Here is a 17,993-nt window from a genome sequence, read left to right as displayed (position 1 = left end):
TCGCCCTTTGCGTGACTGCAGCTTGTGTATGACATTCTGCGTGAACGTCCAAGTTTCGGCTCCATACACCAGCCATACTAGCTATACCATGGGAATTAATACAATACATCATCTTCAGCCGGGTGACATCTTTGAACAAAGGTCTCCCCTTAGAACGCCACAATAAACGATGAAATCACAGCCGCTTGGCTTAGAGTATTAAAATTTTGCACCGTTATCATGTGATTTATTTGCAATTTATTTATCATCATCCCCGCCTATATATACGTCCCACTGAATCTAACCTTTCTAATTAACAGGAAAATATATCAGATTTTTCAGTAGCATCAATTAATTTTAAAAATGAAAGAGTTTTCTTTACCGCCAAATTACGATAGTCCGGTCGGTTACGGGTTGATTATTCCATAGTCCAGAATAAAAAACATTAAAACATAATCTATCATTATCTATCCATGTAAAAATTTGGAATTGAAATAAAAATACAAAAAGATTCCAAAAAACACAATCTTAATTTGATTGCTTAATAACGACATCTCTTGTCCGGGTGAGCGGTTAGTTCCAATGGAGTGCCGAAAGTTTCTCGATGAGGGCTACAGCATAGATGTCGCTAGTGTCGCTGCTTAAGTGACTAAATAAGAAACAAACAAGCTGAGATATGTGGTGCATAGGGGAAATTCGTGTCTGTACCGTTGTCCAGCAGTGGTATAGCGGTATAGCACACGGCACGGAATGCCGAGGACCTAGGTTCGATTCCCAGTGCTGGTCTTATTTTTCTGGTTTTTCTGTGCATCTATATTTCAGTTTGTATTTTCAATTTAGGTTTTACGGGATGACCGTAAAAGTAAAAATTTGGAATTGAAATAAAAAAATACAAAAAGATTCCAAAAAACCAATCTTAAAAATGATTGCTTTTTAAAATTCTGTGCCCAAAGGGTAATAAAAATGATTGATTGCTTGACTGATTAAAAATAAAATTATATGGTACTAAACGTCGGTTCGATATTGATGTAAATATTGTTTGTTTGCAGCACGCCTCTGTACGCGCCGGAGAGAAAGCCAGCGCTGTCGCCGCGCGGCCCGCTCGCCGACTCCGTGCTCTATCCGGACGTGAGTGATCCTTCATCCGACCACAATATAAAAAACCGGCCAGTGCGAGTCACATTCGCGCACGAAGGATTCCGTACCATGATCTATACGACATTAGATATTAGCAATGAAACGACAATAAGTTTTTTGTTAAAAATTTCGTTTTTAATACAAGCTTTTTTTTTGACTGTACGTGCATTGTTGACGACCGGATGGCTAAGTGGTTAGAGAAGCTGACTACGAAGCTTGAGGTCCCGGGTTCGATTCCCGGCCGGGGCAGATATTTGTGTGAATAACACGAATGTTTGTTCTCGGGCTCTCGGGTTAAGTATGTATTTATCTATATAAGTATGTTTATCCGTTGCCTAGTGTCCATAGTACAAGCTCTGCTTAGTTTGGGACTAGGTCGATTGGTGTCAAGTGTCCCATGATATTTATTTTATTTATTCTCATTCAAACTACATTTCTGTATCAAATTTCAAATCGGTACCATTAACCGTTGAAGAGTTCCGTCCTGCGGAGACGATCCTGGCCGGACCACCAGGTCGTCACTGCCAGATTGTTGCATTGTCACCAGATTTATATCAGTATGCCAAATTTCAAGTCGATTCGATCACAGGAAGTGGGTCAAATTTAACTTGCAAGATTTGACCCAAATAAATTCTACTAATATTATAAATGTGAAAGTTTGTGTGTGTGTGTGTGTGTGTGACGAATTTAGCTGAAATTTGGTATACCACGCGCCATATAAATCTGCCTAAAAGTTCATTACTTAATACTCAGTTTTGACGCATTTTTGAGATACATTTTTTATGCGACGTCTTTACGTTACTCCCGGATTGTGTTCGAATCGCTTAACGGTATAGTGCCTATTCAATTATTGGAATTATACCTTTATAGTTTTTGTGGTACTTTTAGGCAAAGTTAGGCGGCGGAAGGTATACGTAGATAGCTGGACGTCTGGAGTAACAGATAGGCTACTTTCTATCCCGACATTCCTACGGGATGGGATGAAATCTCGAAATAACAACAGCTGGGCTTGGAATCATGAAATTTGGTATGTAGGTAGCTGGACGTTTAAAATAACACATAGGGTACTTTTTATTCCAATATTCCTACGGGGGGATAAAATCTTGAAATTTCAACCGCTAGGTTTAGAGACATGAAATTTTGTACAGTTGTTCTTAACCTCAATTAAGACCACGATATAAATTTTGGGATTTCCCAGGGGAATTTTGTAAAATCATGGAATTTCAATTCCCTTGTTTTTTTTTATTCGAATGGATGGCAAACGAGCAAGTGGGTCTCCTGTTGGTAAGAGATCACCACCGCCCATAAACATCTGCAACACCAGGTGTATTGTTTGTGTGTGATTATTATTATTATTATTTTTAAGTTTAATTCTAATTTTATTTTGGCTGACAATGTATTGTAATTTGCCACTATTTTTTTTTTTGTATACAATTTGACGATCCTTTTGTGAATTTCTTATAATTACCTGACATGTATTTATAATGTATTTTTTCATTAGGTAATAAATAAATCTAATCTAATCTAATCTTGTAACTACCAGATCGAATCGCGGGTAAACACTAGTAAACAAGTAAACGAACAGGTCAAGTTAAACAAAATCTTGTAAAAATGAAGACGACGTTGTACGTTTCAGGAGCGGGTGCCGCCGCTGTTGCCGCGCAGCAGCACCGTCAAACATGCGCACGCGCAGCACGAAGTTAAGCCCAAGAGCGAAGCGCACACCCGTGAGTCCACTCCACACCACTACTCTAACGGGTGGATTAACTATTTCTTGTTGTCATTCTGTCCTGTCCCGTCAGCGAGGGGACAAAAGCACAGTTGTTGGGGCACATTGTATTACACTATGGTTTGTGTCCGTGGTGGCCTAGTGGTTTGACCTGTCGCCTCTCAAGCAGAGGGTCGTGGGTTCAGACCCCGGCTCGCACCTCGTGAGTTTTTCCAAATTCATGTGCGGAATTACATTTGAAATTTATCACGAGCTTTGCGGTCAAGGAAAACATCGTGAGGAAACCTGCACAAACCTGCGAAGCGATTCGATGGTGCGTGTGAAGTTCCCAATCCGCAGTGGGCCCGCGTGGGAACTATGGCCCAAGCCCTCTTGTTCTGAGAGGAGGCTTGTTTCCTGCAGTGGGACGTATATACGCTGGGATGAATGGTTTATATCAATATAATTTATATAAAGAGTAAGCAAACCGATTTCATCAAAATTCTTGTTATGAATATTGATGTTTACAAACGATGGCCCGTTTCTTCTAATATAAGAATTACTTCACTTAAGGGGATAGTTTTCTAATGATTTTTGTAGCTTATTATAGTAACAACAACGGCTTTAAGCAATATAGTATCCCATAATTACTTCACAGTTAATTCATTTCGAGACATTTGGCATCAAAGTTGAACAATTTTAGGCCCAAAAACTGGTTATCTGGCCATAACTTTTGTGTTAATTAGTTTCAAATGAGAACCCTCGACCAGTTTTTAGAGACGTCAGAGACGAACCCAAATATGTAGATTTCGTTTATGTTAGATCTTTCACGTCAATAGAGATACGAAATAAGTGTTTTTTCAGGCAATGTTGAAAAAAAAAAAAACAATATGAAGTATTAATTTTTTGTCAAAATCCGGTAGACAAAAATGGAGATAAAAGATTGGAGAACCGATAGCCGTTTGATTTATAATTCTATATGTAGTGCAAAAGTAGGAGATACGATTCAAAACTTGTCAAAAATCGATGTAAACCTCGGGTAGCCCCTTAAAAGAGAAACTACTTGTATCAGAGTTTGACGCATATAGTTATCGTACGCATCAATATTCATAACACACTGGAACGGGCGGGCAAGACGCTCGTGAGCCTTACCCAAGCACCCACTGGACCGCATCAACAACACATTAACCTATATTTCGTGTCTTTTATTTAACTAGACGTCTAATCGCTTTTTTCACCAAAATTCACTTGATTTCAATATTTAATTTTCATTTGAAAAGTTCGTCAAAATCTGATGTTATTTCTTGAATTAAGCATAGACTAGCTTCAAGATGGTGGAAAATTTGACATTTTAAAAATCGATTAATGCGGGGATGGATGAATAAGCGATTTTTATTTTTACTTACATTAAAATTAAAAAATAATTATTGCTTTACAATTAAATAAACAGTCTTTGGGATTAAATCAAGTATTGTAAATAATAACATAGACAAAAATACTTTGATCTATTCAATTAATAAATTAATCGATTTACTGAACAGATTAATTATTTTGCACTAGGTTCTAGGTTTTCACATCACTAAATGCTTATGGTCGGGTAATTGCGTCTTTGTACACTATTCATAAATTGGATTGGCCTGCAAAACTTCCTTCCTTTGCACACTAAGATTACTCTCTTGTACTCCCTCTCCTCGACTACGGCGACGAAGCCTAGCCGATATCTCTGAGCAGCTACTTGACAAGCTTGAGCGACTTCAGAATGTATTTAAGTTCTGATCGTTTGCTAACGTAACGTGTCTGTTTTAACAGCCGTGCCGGCCGTGAGTGATCCGCCGCGGCCGCCGCCGAGCCCGCTGCCAGCGAGAGACCGGCCGAGGTGAGAACCTAGAGTTTGAATAAACGGTTATTTTTAACTACGTGCGTCGTGTCGTGATAAAGAAAAGTTGTCTTTGTAGTCTCATTATGAATTCGTTAAAAAGAGGACTACTTTTAATAGTATTTTAAGCTGCGTTGTATAAGAGGGGTCAAAAAAGGCGAGTGGCGTGGGTTACGATGTGAGCGTGGCGAACATCGAAAGAAAAAGACGCCACGAGCTTTTTTATACAAAGATACATACAACACTTTTTCTAGGAATACTTATTAAATAAAAACAAAATTAGAGAAAAAAAACTTTTCCGTAAACTTTAGTGAATACTATGAAAACTTCTGATTAAGCTGGTTTTAGAATATTAGTTGGATTACACGTTGCGTGAAACAACTTGTTTGTGAATAAATTAAAAAATCGTTACACAATCAGTATATTATTTAGCCAAATACGGTTATCTGATACGTCGCCATCTGTTTATAATCTGACACCGACCGCGAGACTGCGTCTGTTGTGTTCGATTCGGTCTTTCGTACGCTACCCGTTGAACCGGTGAGTACCTATGGGTTATGGGATTTTTTTTTTTTTTGTATAATTCAAATCATCCTGCCCATCTCTTTCCAAGACATGGGACGTTCATTCTGGCGTCAGTTTAGTCCATCATTCTGGTTTTTTAACCCCCGACGCAAAAGGAGGGGTGTTATAAGTTTAACCGCTATGTGTGTCTGTCTGTTTGTCTGTGGCACCGTAGCTCTTAGACGGATGAATTTGTGGTTAAATTGAATAGCAATTGGTTACTTAGTTAAAGTAAATAGCAGCTGAATTGAAAGTTCGGGATTTTTGAAATTCCCGTGGGAATTCCCGAAAATGAAATCGTGGTTTTCATTGACGTTACATTCGAAATAATCATGTCAAATTTCATTACTCTAAGCCCATCGGTTGTTATTTCGAGATTTTATCCCTATCCCGTGGGAATATGGGGATAAAAAGTAGCCTATGTTTATTCCAGACGTCCAGCTATCTAATTGCCAAATTTCATCCAAATCCGTCCAGCCGTTTCAGCGTGAAGAAGTTACAAACATACTCACTCACTCACAAACTTTCACATTTATAATATTAGTAGGATAGGGTTGGCGGTTATGTTTTAATGAGGGCTATCGCGAATGAATTCGCCACTAGAGGCGCTAGTGTAGCGTGAGGTCTCCGAAATGTCAAATCTCATAGTTTTTGGGTGAGCTATGCGGGTTTATTTATAATTAGAATAATTTTGTGAATATTTTGCAATATCTGAAATTAATTATGGCAAATATGCGTTCCGGGGCAACGAATGTCTGTGTTTTGAGACAGTTTTGTCTTTCGGAAACTTTTGTCCTCCCTTTTTTCCGAACAAAACGGGACTAAGCAACACTGTGGTCGCTGGATATTTTTATGGTACGGTTTTAAGGTGTTTTAAATATGATTTTAATCTAAACTTTGTTTTAACGCCCGTAATAACAGACTCTGAAAGCCACAATTAAAAACCTCACGCAACAGTGCGCCATCTAGTGAGACAAAAAACGATAGCCCTCATTGTGTCGTTTGTTCTCAGAGTGTCAGTGATGTCTCCGAAGCGGTCCCCCGCGCCGGCGCCGCCGTCCCCGGCCGCGGGCTCGGCCTTCTGCTTCCCCGCGGCCCCCGCGCCCCCCGCGCAGCCGCAGCCCGTCACGCCGCACTGTAAGTCATAAACCCTCCTTCGGGCACTACATTCAGTGCAAATGGAAAATCTTCCACACGAATTGACTGATGATCAATGGGTGGGTCTACCGGGTGTGGCCTGTAATACGAGCAAAAAATCAAAACATAGATCAAGATTGGTTTTTTGGAATCTTTTTGTATTTTTTATTTCAATTCCAAATTTTTCCCTGGACCTGGGTTCGATTCCCAGCGCATTTCAGTTTGTATTTTCGATAAAACATAGATCGCCCTCGTCAATCTGAACAACATTAGTTCAGCGACTTTTAAAAATAATGGAGTCTTTGATTTTTCCTTTTTTCATACAAATTAAATACTGCTACCAATGTACGCCATCCTAGAACACAACTGACGGCGCCTGTCACGCTACAAACATCAAGCATTCTTTGAATAAACTTAAAAGTGTAATAAAAATTAAAACTCTAATTATTTCTAAAAGTCGCTGAACTAATGTTGTTCAGTTGGAGGAGTATGATCTATGTTTTAGGCCACACCCGGTATATCGACTGGTCGAAAGTTGTTAGTCACAATGTAATGTTTGACATAGCTCTTTTTTTTCTCTGAAACTGTTTACTTTTCAGAATTGTTATAGTTATAAAACAAATGTAACCTAACCTATAGACGTTTAAAAATTTATGAAAAGTGTACGGTTTCAGCGGAAAAAAAATTATGACAAATTTGGTCGCTTTCAAGTTTAGGGTGAATGAGCATTTACTAGGCAAGCGTGCTCCATCTCCATCAGGCGTGATTGTGGCCAAACGCAAGCCTCCCAAATTAATTTTAAATAATATTGATTATAAATATGTATGTTAGTCTGTAAGGTATTTATTGTATGGGCCAAGTTGCCCGAAATAAATGAATTTATTATTATTATCATTGTATAAAAAAAGCATTACATTATGAAAAACATTGTATGTCGCACGGGCGGTACTAGAATTACGAACATCGACTCATTAAATCCCTCAATCTTCGACTGCGGGCTTCTAATAGACGGGCTTCGAATTCGTTCGTAATTCCTTATTTACCGCCCTAAAGACACAATGTACCATTTGAGTATCTTAAATGCCATGGTATCATATTATATCAATTACATTTTTGGAAATACAGCTCTGTCGTTACTATTGATGTAAATATCATGTTATTTTGTTACTAATAATATAGGTGCTAATACTCTTTGGCCATGATCTTTCATGGCGACAAAATATGAAGAGAACTGACGTTGTCATAGAGGTTTGCGCTAGTGTCGCCCCCTACGTAGAGCTTTGCCTAATATACCTTCGGTCTGCCGTGTGACGGATCCGTCCCCTCCAATGTAATGTGTATTTAATAATTTATTTAAATATGCCGCCCTGGGAACCAGCTACATGTTTGCGGCATTTGGTGTTGAAACCTTGGGGCCTTGGGGGCCAAGTGCGCGTCGGCTGTATAAAGATTTGTCGACGCGCCTAATAGAGGCCTCGGGCGACCAGAGGGCTGGCCGTTTCGTACAGCGTATAAGTATCGCTATACAACGAGGAAATACGGCCAGCCTTCTGGGCGCCTTGCCCATTGACGGCGATTCAGGCCAAATTTTCTATCTATAGTTTAATTATGTTTGTTTTTAACAATAAATTCATAAAATATAATTTCCTAATTAGAATCCAAATTTCTTCTGCTTTCTTTTTGAATACCAACGGCCTACCAAAGGTTAATTAAGTGTTGACGGCGGGTGTTTGTTGCAGCGGCGTGCTGCGGCACCCCGCCGCCCCTCCCCCCGCGCCGCCCGAGGCCGCACACGCCGCCCGCACAGGTAACACACAAACATACACACACACACACAGACATTTATCACAATTGCCTAGTTCTATTTATTTAATGCAGTAAAATGGGTTGAGTAGGGACCTGGTGTTGCAGATGTTTATGGGCGGTGGTGATCTCTTACCATCAGGAGAACCACTTGCTCGTTTGCCATCCGGTCGAATAAAAAATAAAATAAAAAAAAACACTATAATATAGGCAATCCAGCTCAACTCGTAGTGGGGTCAGATTCTGACCATGAAATTTTTGGCTCAGCTTGCTCTAAAAGTATAGTTTAGTTATATTTTTAGACATATTATATCTCCTTTTTTCTGGTAATTTGTTATCGTATTTTTTTATTTTATTTTAACCTATACCTTCAGAAGGGTCTAAAATTTTAAGTACTTTTACCGTTTTAATCATTATTTAAGTGTAATAATTATTGTATTAAATTTAGATTAAAAGAAAAATGTATTATTAAATGAAGACTGACTTTTAGAAATAAATTGTTAACTTCTTCTTTAGTTGCTGTTGGCGTCTGATTGCCGTCTGATGGTCTCAGACGGAGATTAGATCTTATGCACCGGAGCATAAATATTCATTTTATATCTATATCCAGTCCGAAAACAGTCAAAATCGTTCAAAGTGACACCAGTTTTAACGTCATATTGGATGTAACGATCAAGACAAAGTCTCAACACTATCTGATATACCAAAATAATACTGAACTAAAAGAATTTCCTTGCTCACCCGCGACCTTACGATATCTAAGCTTATGCAAAATATGCGTGTTCATGCACATCAACAAACCCATCTATCACCACCATCACACCACACTGACGCGTTTCGAACTCAACCAGAGCACATCTTCAGCCATGCTACCAGTTGTTAGACTAACAAACCACAACCACCGTTTTAATTTGTCACTGTAACTCCCCAAATACCCACATATATTTTATCAAACAAAACAAAACTACCCACAAATTATTAATAAATTTTAACCGTCCTACAAAACTACCTTGCTTTTTATTTATTTACTGTCAAGGCACGTTTTATTAACTACCATTGCTGAAATTAGATCCAAGCCGTAGCAAGGGAGATGAAACTAAATTTACCTGCTCATTAATAATAGACCCCATACTGTTGTACCTCTAATAATCTCCATGCATTCTAAAACATACACAAACATGAACACGCATATGTTGCATAAGCTTAGCTATCGTAAGGTCGCGGGTGAGCAAGGAAATTATTTTAGTTCATTGATATGGACCTCCGCAAAGTAACGCCTGATTCAATAAATTATTTAAAATAATACTAGTTATAACGATCAACCTCGTTTAACTCGTTTCTAGACCCCGCGGATTTCGATATGCTACCACAAAATTAATACGGTATTTGACAACTCCTGATTTTGCCATATCTTAATATTATTGTGAAAATATAGATATACAGACAGTGTTTAGCGAAGAGAAAATTTAAATCGGTTGAAAAATGGATTTATAGTGATTTTTTGAAAAATCTATATACCTGTCTCTTTCTCAAACGCTTTTCTCTATGCAGCAAGTATGGCGCTACTGGCGTGTGACGTCACATGCCAGTATGTCTTTCTCTGTCTAATCTTGAATTTCAAACCTTTATAACTTTGTTATTTGTAAAGGTAGCTTAAAAAATATTTTTCTATTCGATAACAGGCATTGTGTAGTTTTGATTTATAAAACGTATACAAAATAGTCAAATACCGTATTATAGTTTTATATTGTTTACCTATGCTGTGAGGAATTAAATTAAAAACGAATATTTTTATTGACTGGAATTGATTTTGCAAGGTCGAATATTTGTGTACATACTATCAGCCAAATAAAAAGTGGTCTATCAATTTTTAAACAAGTTCCTATCAAATGACAGACAGACCAGATGGCCTAGTGGTTAGAGCTGACTACGAAGCTTGAGGTCCCGGGTTCGATTCCCGTGTCGGGGCAGATATTTGTATGAAAAATACGAATGTTTGTTCTCGTGTCTTGGGTGTTTAATATGTATTTAAGTATGTATCTATCTATATAATTATATTTATCCGTTGCTTAGTACCCATAACACAAGCTTTGCTAAGCTTACTTTGGGACTAGGTCAATTGGTGTGAATTGTCCCGTGATATTTATTTAAAATGAATATGTCGCTAAAGTCGAACTTTCAAGTTGACAGACACGTCTATTGGCCGTATTGTTTTATGACATGCAAACGATTATCAACTTTAGGGTGGTAGACCACATATTTGGCTGATGGTACATTTATGTGGTCGCTGTGTGCGCTACGCCTGGAAAAGGGTTAACGACCAAATAATGCTGTCCCTTCGATGTAATTATAAATCGTTTTGACTGTATCAAGTTTCTTGCGAGCATAAGGAGTGAATAAATGTAAAGCAGAGTTTCCCAAACTTATTTCGTCTAACGCCCACTTTAAAAATCAGTTATTTTGTAGTGCCCCCCCCCCCCATTTTTTTCACCTTATAAATCTCAATAACATATTAGTCTCGCCTAATGAAGGCACAAAGTTGAAAAATGTTCTGGGCCCCTTACCGCCCCCCTCTAGGCCTCTAGCGCCCACAAAGGGGCTTTATCGCCTACGTCAGGAAAGACTGATGTAGAGTATAGAACGGCGCGTCGTGCCTTGTTATTGCCTCTTGCTGACACAGTGTCGGTGTGCGCAGACGGCGTCCCCCCCGGTGCGCGCGCCGCGGTCCCCGGCCGCGCCCGCGCCGCCGCCGCTGCCGCCGCGCCCCGCGCCCGCCCCGCGCTGCGGCCCCCGCAGCACTCCGCCATCCTGCAGCGGAGGCACCACACGCACCAGTCAGTACCCACACATTTACACGCACACAGACCACCCATTAGCGACGCACGAACCATTAACACACGTACTAGTGAGTACACACCACAGACCACACATACACATGTTGGCACATGGTTTATCTGGATCGTGTCGATACATTTGGAATGCTGCGGTACCGACCTCACGCTCAATCGTTTCAAATAAACCCCACAATAGATTATCTTAGATTTATCCTTGTATATAATGTATAAGCTAGCGCATTTAATATGTAATGTGATGTGGGACGTCTATGGGCTGGGATAATGATGAATGTGTTTAAAGGCAAAGCAGTTCGAGTGAGTTCAAGTTGATCCGGCAAAGGTTCTTTTACTCCACCACAAGCCATATACACGCACACAAACCACACTTATACATGCACACAAAGTACCCATATACACGCACACAAACCACACTTATACATGCACACAAGCCACCCACTCGCGATGCATGAATCACTCGCACACACACCTGAGTTCACACCACGCAGACCGGTCACACGTTTTATTCACACATTTGTATTTCTCTCTCTTGTAATACACCACGTTGATCCCAAAGCATTTCGCGCTGTTGACCGGCCGTCCTGTACCCCAGGTCGACGAGCGGCGCCCCCCGCCTGCCCCCGAAGCCCCCGCTGGCGCCCGCGCGGCCCTAGCCCTGGCGCTGCACGCTGCGCGCGACGCCCCTCGCCGACGGCTCGCTCGAGGTCCACTACACCTGCGACACGCTGTGACGGCCCGAGCGGCGCCACTGCGGCCGCGTGCTGTGTACTCAATTTGTGATGAAACAAATTATGGCGGGATCATTTGGGGGACAAGTACGAAAAGGTCGCTGTGTGTGTTTTAAATAAATTTGGTGGAAGCGGGAGGAGTTGGACTTCGAAAGAGTTCTTGAGGCGAAAGAACACGAAGGGACAACCTGACAAATGCCGGTGGGGTCATTTGAGGGACAAATTTGAAAAGGTCGGGGGCTGCATTTTAAAGAAGTTTGGTGGAAGTTGCGAGGTCGATGAACTTCGAAAGAGTTCTTAAGGCGAAAGAAAACAACAACATTAGATGCCGTATCTAACGTTGCCATCGCAGTCGCATTCACTGTCACTGTCTTAATAAGGCTTCGTTTTTTAGCATTAGAAAGTAGTTAAGCGATCTTGACGTGTTTTTTTATTGAAAAACACTTGACAAGTCACAGCAAATATGACATATAATATATGGTCATTTGCATTCTTTTGGTTTCATAAGTTTTTTTTTTTTTTTCAATAAAAATACTTCAAGATTGTTTACCCTGAAATACTAAAACAAACGACGTATAGATATGGATATAGGTATTGCAACTACCACATTAGACAATGAAGCATCAGGGTTATAGCGAAAAGGGAATTCTGTAGCGCAGTTAAGATTAATGTTGGGGTCAAGCGAGAACTTAAGTGTCTGAGGGGGCAATGCGGCAAAACAGTGTGAAAAAACTTTAAACACATTTCCTAGGGTTTTTGGGCGAAATGGGATGTGAGAGAACGTTTTGTGAATAAGTGGCATATTAGTGGGGTCAAGTGTGTGTGGGGTCGATGAGGCAACCCCATAGCTACGGTGATATAGGTATCCTACGCGACACCACTATAAGATGTAGTGTAAATATAATAACATAAATGGATATAAATAAAAGAAAAGATAAAGAAACGCATGGTGGCTTAACAGCTTTGCATATAAACCTGTCACTGGACGCTGTCATGCGTGATTTTATCTTGTTTAAAGGAATTAAAATGGTACATACAGTAGTACAGTCGTTTTGATTGTTTATAAAACTGACTTAATTTTTTTTTTTTGTCGACTACTTTTTTTTGACTGTACTTATTGCAAATGTTGTCGATCGAGGTATTTTTGTGACACGCTAGTTGGCGCTGTCGCGAGGTTCGTTTGAAAACTTTGACATTGGTGTCGCGTTTGTAATTAGTTAAACCAAATTATATTAGAAGATCCGAACTTGAAAAGATCTGCACCGGTCTGATAATAGAATGAAATGTATTTAATAATTAGATAGTATATTAGAAATGGGTTTGCTAAAAGAATCCTGGACAGGCTAATTTTTTTTAATAATTTTTAATGATTTTTAATAAAACAGTGCTTACGTTGATATACAATTTTGTTCTATTATCTAATCAAGTGAAAGTAACTGGCATTGACATAACAGTTTAAGTTTATACCTGGCAACCCAGTAGTTCGTCCATATTCTATAGGTTTTATAATTTAAGTCAATATAATATTTTCTTATTATCTCAATGATGCCATTTTTTCTATAAAAATCATTTTTAATATATTTTCTAATATACTAAATTTATTATAAAATACATTTCATTCTATTATCAATTTACCAGATCAGTGCAGATCTTTTTAAGTTCGGATGTTAGACCATGAGCCAATCGTAGAAAGACAGTAACGTAAAACGGACTCGATACTAACGCCATCTAGCGATATTGCTCCTGTCAAAATGCCCTCATTCGACAGCATGATTTCAGCTAAACAATATAAAAAAACTAATTTTGCAAAAAGATGATTGCAGTTGAACACCAAAATTTATAAAAAAAAACCCGGTGCAGTAAATAATAAGTAGTGCTCCAAAAGGGTGAGCTATTCTTATGTCATCATACTGTCATATATAGATATTAATATGGATGCACCCTCAAAATAAATATAAAAACAAAAACTTACTCGTTGTGAAATAAACTAAAATGACAATACTTCGCAAAACGAGTACTGAATAAACTTACCAATGTATCTTTATAATTGTAATAAGTTACTGTCAGTTTTTCTATATTTTCTATTTTCAATGCATCTCTTCTTTCTTTTAATATCCACTTTTAGACGTGAGTCGAGCAAAATTGCACATTAAAGTTTGTCCACATCTGTTAAAAAAAAGTAGAAGAGCAATCTAAATAAAATAATTTCGTACCATTAATTACCATGTAATTGTAATTTCGCACCACTGAAATTATACATGGTACAATTAATAAATAATAAATGACAAGTATTAGATAAAACACATTAAAGTCCATCATTTTGATACCATCTCTTTCTTTGGCGGCAGTATTGTAAGTATACATTGATTTGAAATTATTTTCACGCTACCTTTCCGAATTGATATTTTTTACCCTCAGTAGCATTAGCAGCATAAGCAGCCCCTAGACGCGCGGGGTCCTTAGCATTCGCTACTCTTGCTACGAGGCTAATCTGCCACTGGGTATGTCCATATTATGTTCTCTCAAAATATTTTGATATGAATATTTTTTCCAAATAAATCAAATAGTTCACCATTTCAGAGCTCTGTTATTAAGAAACCCGGTAGGAAGGCCTAGGATACTAACTTTTGAAGTGTTCCTCTAATAGTGGATAAATAAACAGTGGATAAAAAAATAGGCTTACGTTTGGCCTCAATCTTGGTCTATTTTTATCGACAATGACCTAGTCTCAAACTAAGCAAAGATTGTATTTGACACAGAATAAATATAAAGTGCTAAGTTGCTAACCAATTCTTTAAGTGATGCTATCTTGCATAAAAATTATTAAATTTAAATAGAAATTAAATAAGTCAGTTTTTTGGCGTTACGAGAAATGTAAGGATTGTTACTTTTGTTATGCATATGTTATTTTTTTGTATAATTAATAACTGGATAATTGTCCGATAATTATCAATTAACATAATTATTTCGATGATTCGCAACCCTGTTTCTAAATTTAAATTGAACTGATTTTCAAAGCCAAAATAGACTGGTTTTTTTTCTTAGAGTCGTATTATTTTATGACGTCAATTATTTTGACACCCAAGGTAGAATAGAGCAAACATTCGATTGTTCATACGTTATACACCATGACTGGGAATCGATCCCGGGTATAGGTAGAGTCATTCACTATGACGCGTGCCGTGGTTCTTATTGCAATGTTATTAATGGCTAATTTTGACAAAATCACGCGTCTTCGTGGATGGCACTAGGTATAGCCTATAATCAAGAGAACCCCACAGCAAAACCCATTTATATCCGATGTTGGCCTAGTACCAATACAGTACAAGCTTTGCTCAATTTGGGACTAAACCTGAGGGCTATACCGTATGAATTCGCCGCAAGAGGCGCTAGTGTAGCGAGAGGTCTCCGAAATGTCAAATCTCATTGCTTTTGGGTGAGCTGCGCGGGTTTATTTATAATTAGAATAATTTTGTGAATATTTTGCATTACCTGAAATTAATTATGGCAAATATGCGTTACGGGGCAATGAATGTCTGTGTTTTGAGACAGTTTTATCTTTCGGAAACCTTTGTACTCCCTTTTTTCCGAACAGTTCGGGTCTACGCTACACTGTGGCTGTGGCATGCTCGATTTGTAAGGTATTAAATATGATTTAAATGTAAATTTTGTTTTCAAGCCCGTAATAACTAACCGCTATACCTACTTCAGGCAGGACCTTTGTCTACAGTGGCGCCAACTGGTGAGCGCGAAAAACGGTAGCCCTCATTGGTGTTGATTGCCGTTGGCCTATTGTTGTACAGAATTTTTAACGCCACTTAGAAGAATAGTAGTCTAAGTGCTGGAAATTATTTTCAAAAGAAACAAATTAGCATTAATAACGTAATGTTTGTCATAATGTATATTTTGTTATAGCTATTTTTTTTTCTAACTCCATTAATTCTTCAGAGTTGTTATGAAAACTAACCCATAGATCGTTTAAAGAAATTTGGATAAATTTACAGTTTCAGCGGTAAAAAAATTATGGCTAATATTACAATATAAATTTATAAAATTATGCTACTATACACAGTCACGTACATTTGTAAATATAAATAAAAGTATGAAATGAATTATAATCGACATTCCATGATTTGTATTTTTTTGAAACGTATGTCTTGTGTTATCGGATGTATAACGTTGAGTTTTGTTAAATCTGTAATGAATACTGATTTTATAAACTAGCCGCCCGCCCCGGCCGCGCACGGGCTTACTAATAATGAGACTAAATCTACCCCGCGAGCATCTTTTGTCTCAGTCCCGGATGTAATAATTGAGGTCTTGAGACGTGCCAATGAATTTCAACGTAAGCTGCCCATTCTCATTGCCCTCAACGAGGAAGTTCTGACAGCAGGAATGTAGCTAGATGGCGTTAGTGTTGCGGGGTCCGTTTGACGTCACAGACTTGCTTGCGATTGGCTCATTTCGTTATTCAACCAATTACAAACGTGACGCAAATTTCACAAACGTCAAACGGATTACACGATAGTAGAAGCCAACTAGCCTGCCATAGAAATCCTCTGCTATAGGAAAAACGTTTGCTGCAAACCACCGCTAGATGTCGCTACTGTAGCAGTACGTTTTTGAATTAAATTTTTAAATGAAAAAAGAGAGTGCTAACTTTATTTACTAGACATCATAGACAAAGGGGTCAAGAATAAATAAAATTTTGCTTATTGTAAAACGTGGACGGCGTTTTGATGAGGTTGGTTGGAGCAACGCTTCCCAACGTCCCTAGTGTCAACTGGTAAAGGATAAAACGAGCGTCATATTGTAGCAACTAATGTCAAAAGCCCCAATGAGGGCTATCGCGAATGAATTCGCCGCTAGAGGCGCTAGTGTAGCGTGAGGTCTCCGAAATGTCAAATCTCATAGTTTTTGGGTGAGCTACGCGGGTTTATTTATAATTAGAATAAATTTGTGAATATTTTGCAATATCTGAAATTAATTATGGCAAATATGCGTTCCGGGGCAATGAATGTCTGTGTTTTGAGACAGTTTTGTCTTTCGGAAACTTTTGTCCTCCCTTTTTTTCCGAACAAAACGGGACTAAGCAACACTGTGGTTGCTCGATATTTTTATGGTGCGGTTTTAAGGTGTGTTAAATATGATTTTTATCTAAACTTTGTTTTAACGCCCGTAATAACAGACTCTGAAAGCCACACTTAAAAACCTCACGCAACAGTGCGCCATCTAGTGAGACAAAAAACGATAGCCCTCATTAAGATACTAGCAAGGAAGATTTTCTATGACTCATTGCTCATTGCTTGTTTTTCTAGTCTTAAAGACTATAACAACAACCAAACCCAAACTGCTTAGAAAAATATACCATTGTTTACGTAAGCATGCTGGGGAAGGTTAGAACTTTGCTTACTTTTGCTGACAAAGGGAAGGAGGGAGTCAAAAACTACTAAAATTCTGCTTACGCAATGTTGACACTAGGGGTGGAATGTAAAAAATATAATTTTCAATGAAAATGCATTTATGTACATAGACATAGTTAAGAGTTGTATATGTTAGGGTCGCCGCGACGCGCGCCGCTGATGTGTAAATGTGTGCGTGTATGTCATGTTGTATGTTACATAAACACTGCGATAAAATTTGTATGACTAAAATTTTTGTCTATGCTAAAGCAGTTTTGCTTTTTGAAAATCGATTGATCGAATATTTTTTTGTCCTAGTGTATCGTTTGGCCGAATGGTTGTTTCATATAATTTAAATTATACTAAAATCTTCTACTTTTGTAGATACAAACAAATCTAACCTAACCTATTCTAAGTAACCCTTGTTATGTAAAAGAATTCTCGAAATATTTTCAGTTTCTATTGGAGAAAAACTACGCCAAACTATCATTCGATCTAATATTACGTTAGGGCAAAGAATATTACAACGTGAAATGCAATAAAACAATTTCTATGAAATGAAAGGCGCCTTTTTTGGAACATACATACATAGATAATTATAATTTTATTCATTAGTAGAAAAATGTATACAAAAATTTGAGATGCTGTGTTATGGATGTAGTATAGTTATTGGTATGTATGTGCGCGTGTATTTATGTAGAGTAGCTTAAGACAAGACCACCTGTATGATAGTAGAGTTACCTGTACATACTATATTATTGTGATAAATATATGACATATAATATACAGTTTATATGCGTGTTTTAT

General features: G+C 38.2%; 1 protein-coding gene and 1 long non-coding RNA gene across 2 annotated transcripts in view; both read left to right on the top strand.

The window, feature by feature from the left end:
- Sos (Son of sevenless guanine nucleotide exchange factor) overlaps positions 1-10,956 on the top strand; it is a gene marked incomplete at its 3' end in the record, with an annotated part of 61,619 nt that extends 50,663 nt beyond the window's left edge. Inside the window, exons 29-34 of the mRNA XM_074109064.1 lie at positions 1,029-1,107; positions 2,753-2,843; positions 4,634-4,700; positions 6,277-6,401; positions 8,141-8,208; positions 10,900-10,956. Coding sequence (XP_073965165.1) covers positions 1,029-1,107; positions 2,753-2,843; positions 4,634-4,700; positions 6,277-6,401; positions 8,141-8,208; positions 10,900-10,956 — 487 coding nt within the window. The remainder of the gene's footprint in view (positions 1-1,028; positions 1,108-2,752; positions 2,844-4,633; positions 4,701-6,276; positions 6,402-8,140; positions 8,209-10,899) is intronic.
- A 1-nt stretch (position 10,957) lies between these two features.
- Positions 10,958-17,979, top strand: LOC141443965 (uncharacterized). The gene is made up of 2 exons (XR_012453102.1): positions 10,958-11,038; positions 11,649-17,979. It is a non-coding gene; the product is annotated as an uncharacterized lncRNA (long non-coding RNA).
- The last annotated feature ends 14 nt before the right edge of the window (positions 17,980-17,993 follow it).

This window comes from Choristoneura fumiferana, chromosome 28, assembly GCF_025370935.1.
Source record: "Choristoneura fumiferana chromosome 28, NRCan_CFum_1, whole genome shotgun sequence".
Lineage (NCBI taxonomy): Eukaryota > Metazoa > Arthropoda > Insecta > Lepidoptera > Tortricidae > Choristoneura > Choristoneura fumiferana.
Note: the sequence above shows the minus strand (reverse complement) of the source record. Positions and strands in the feature narration are given on the sequence as shown.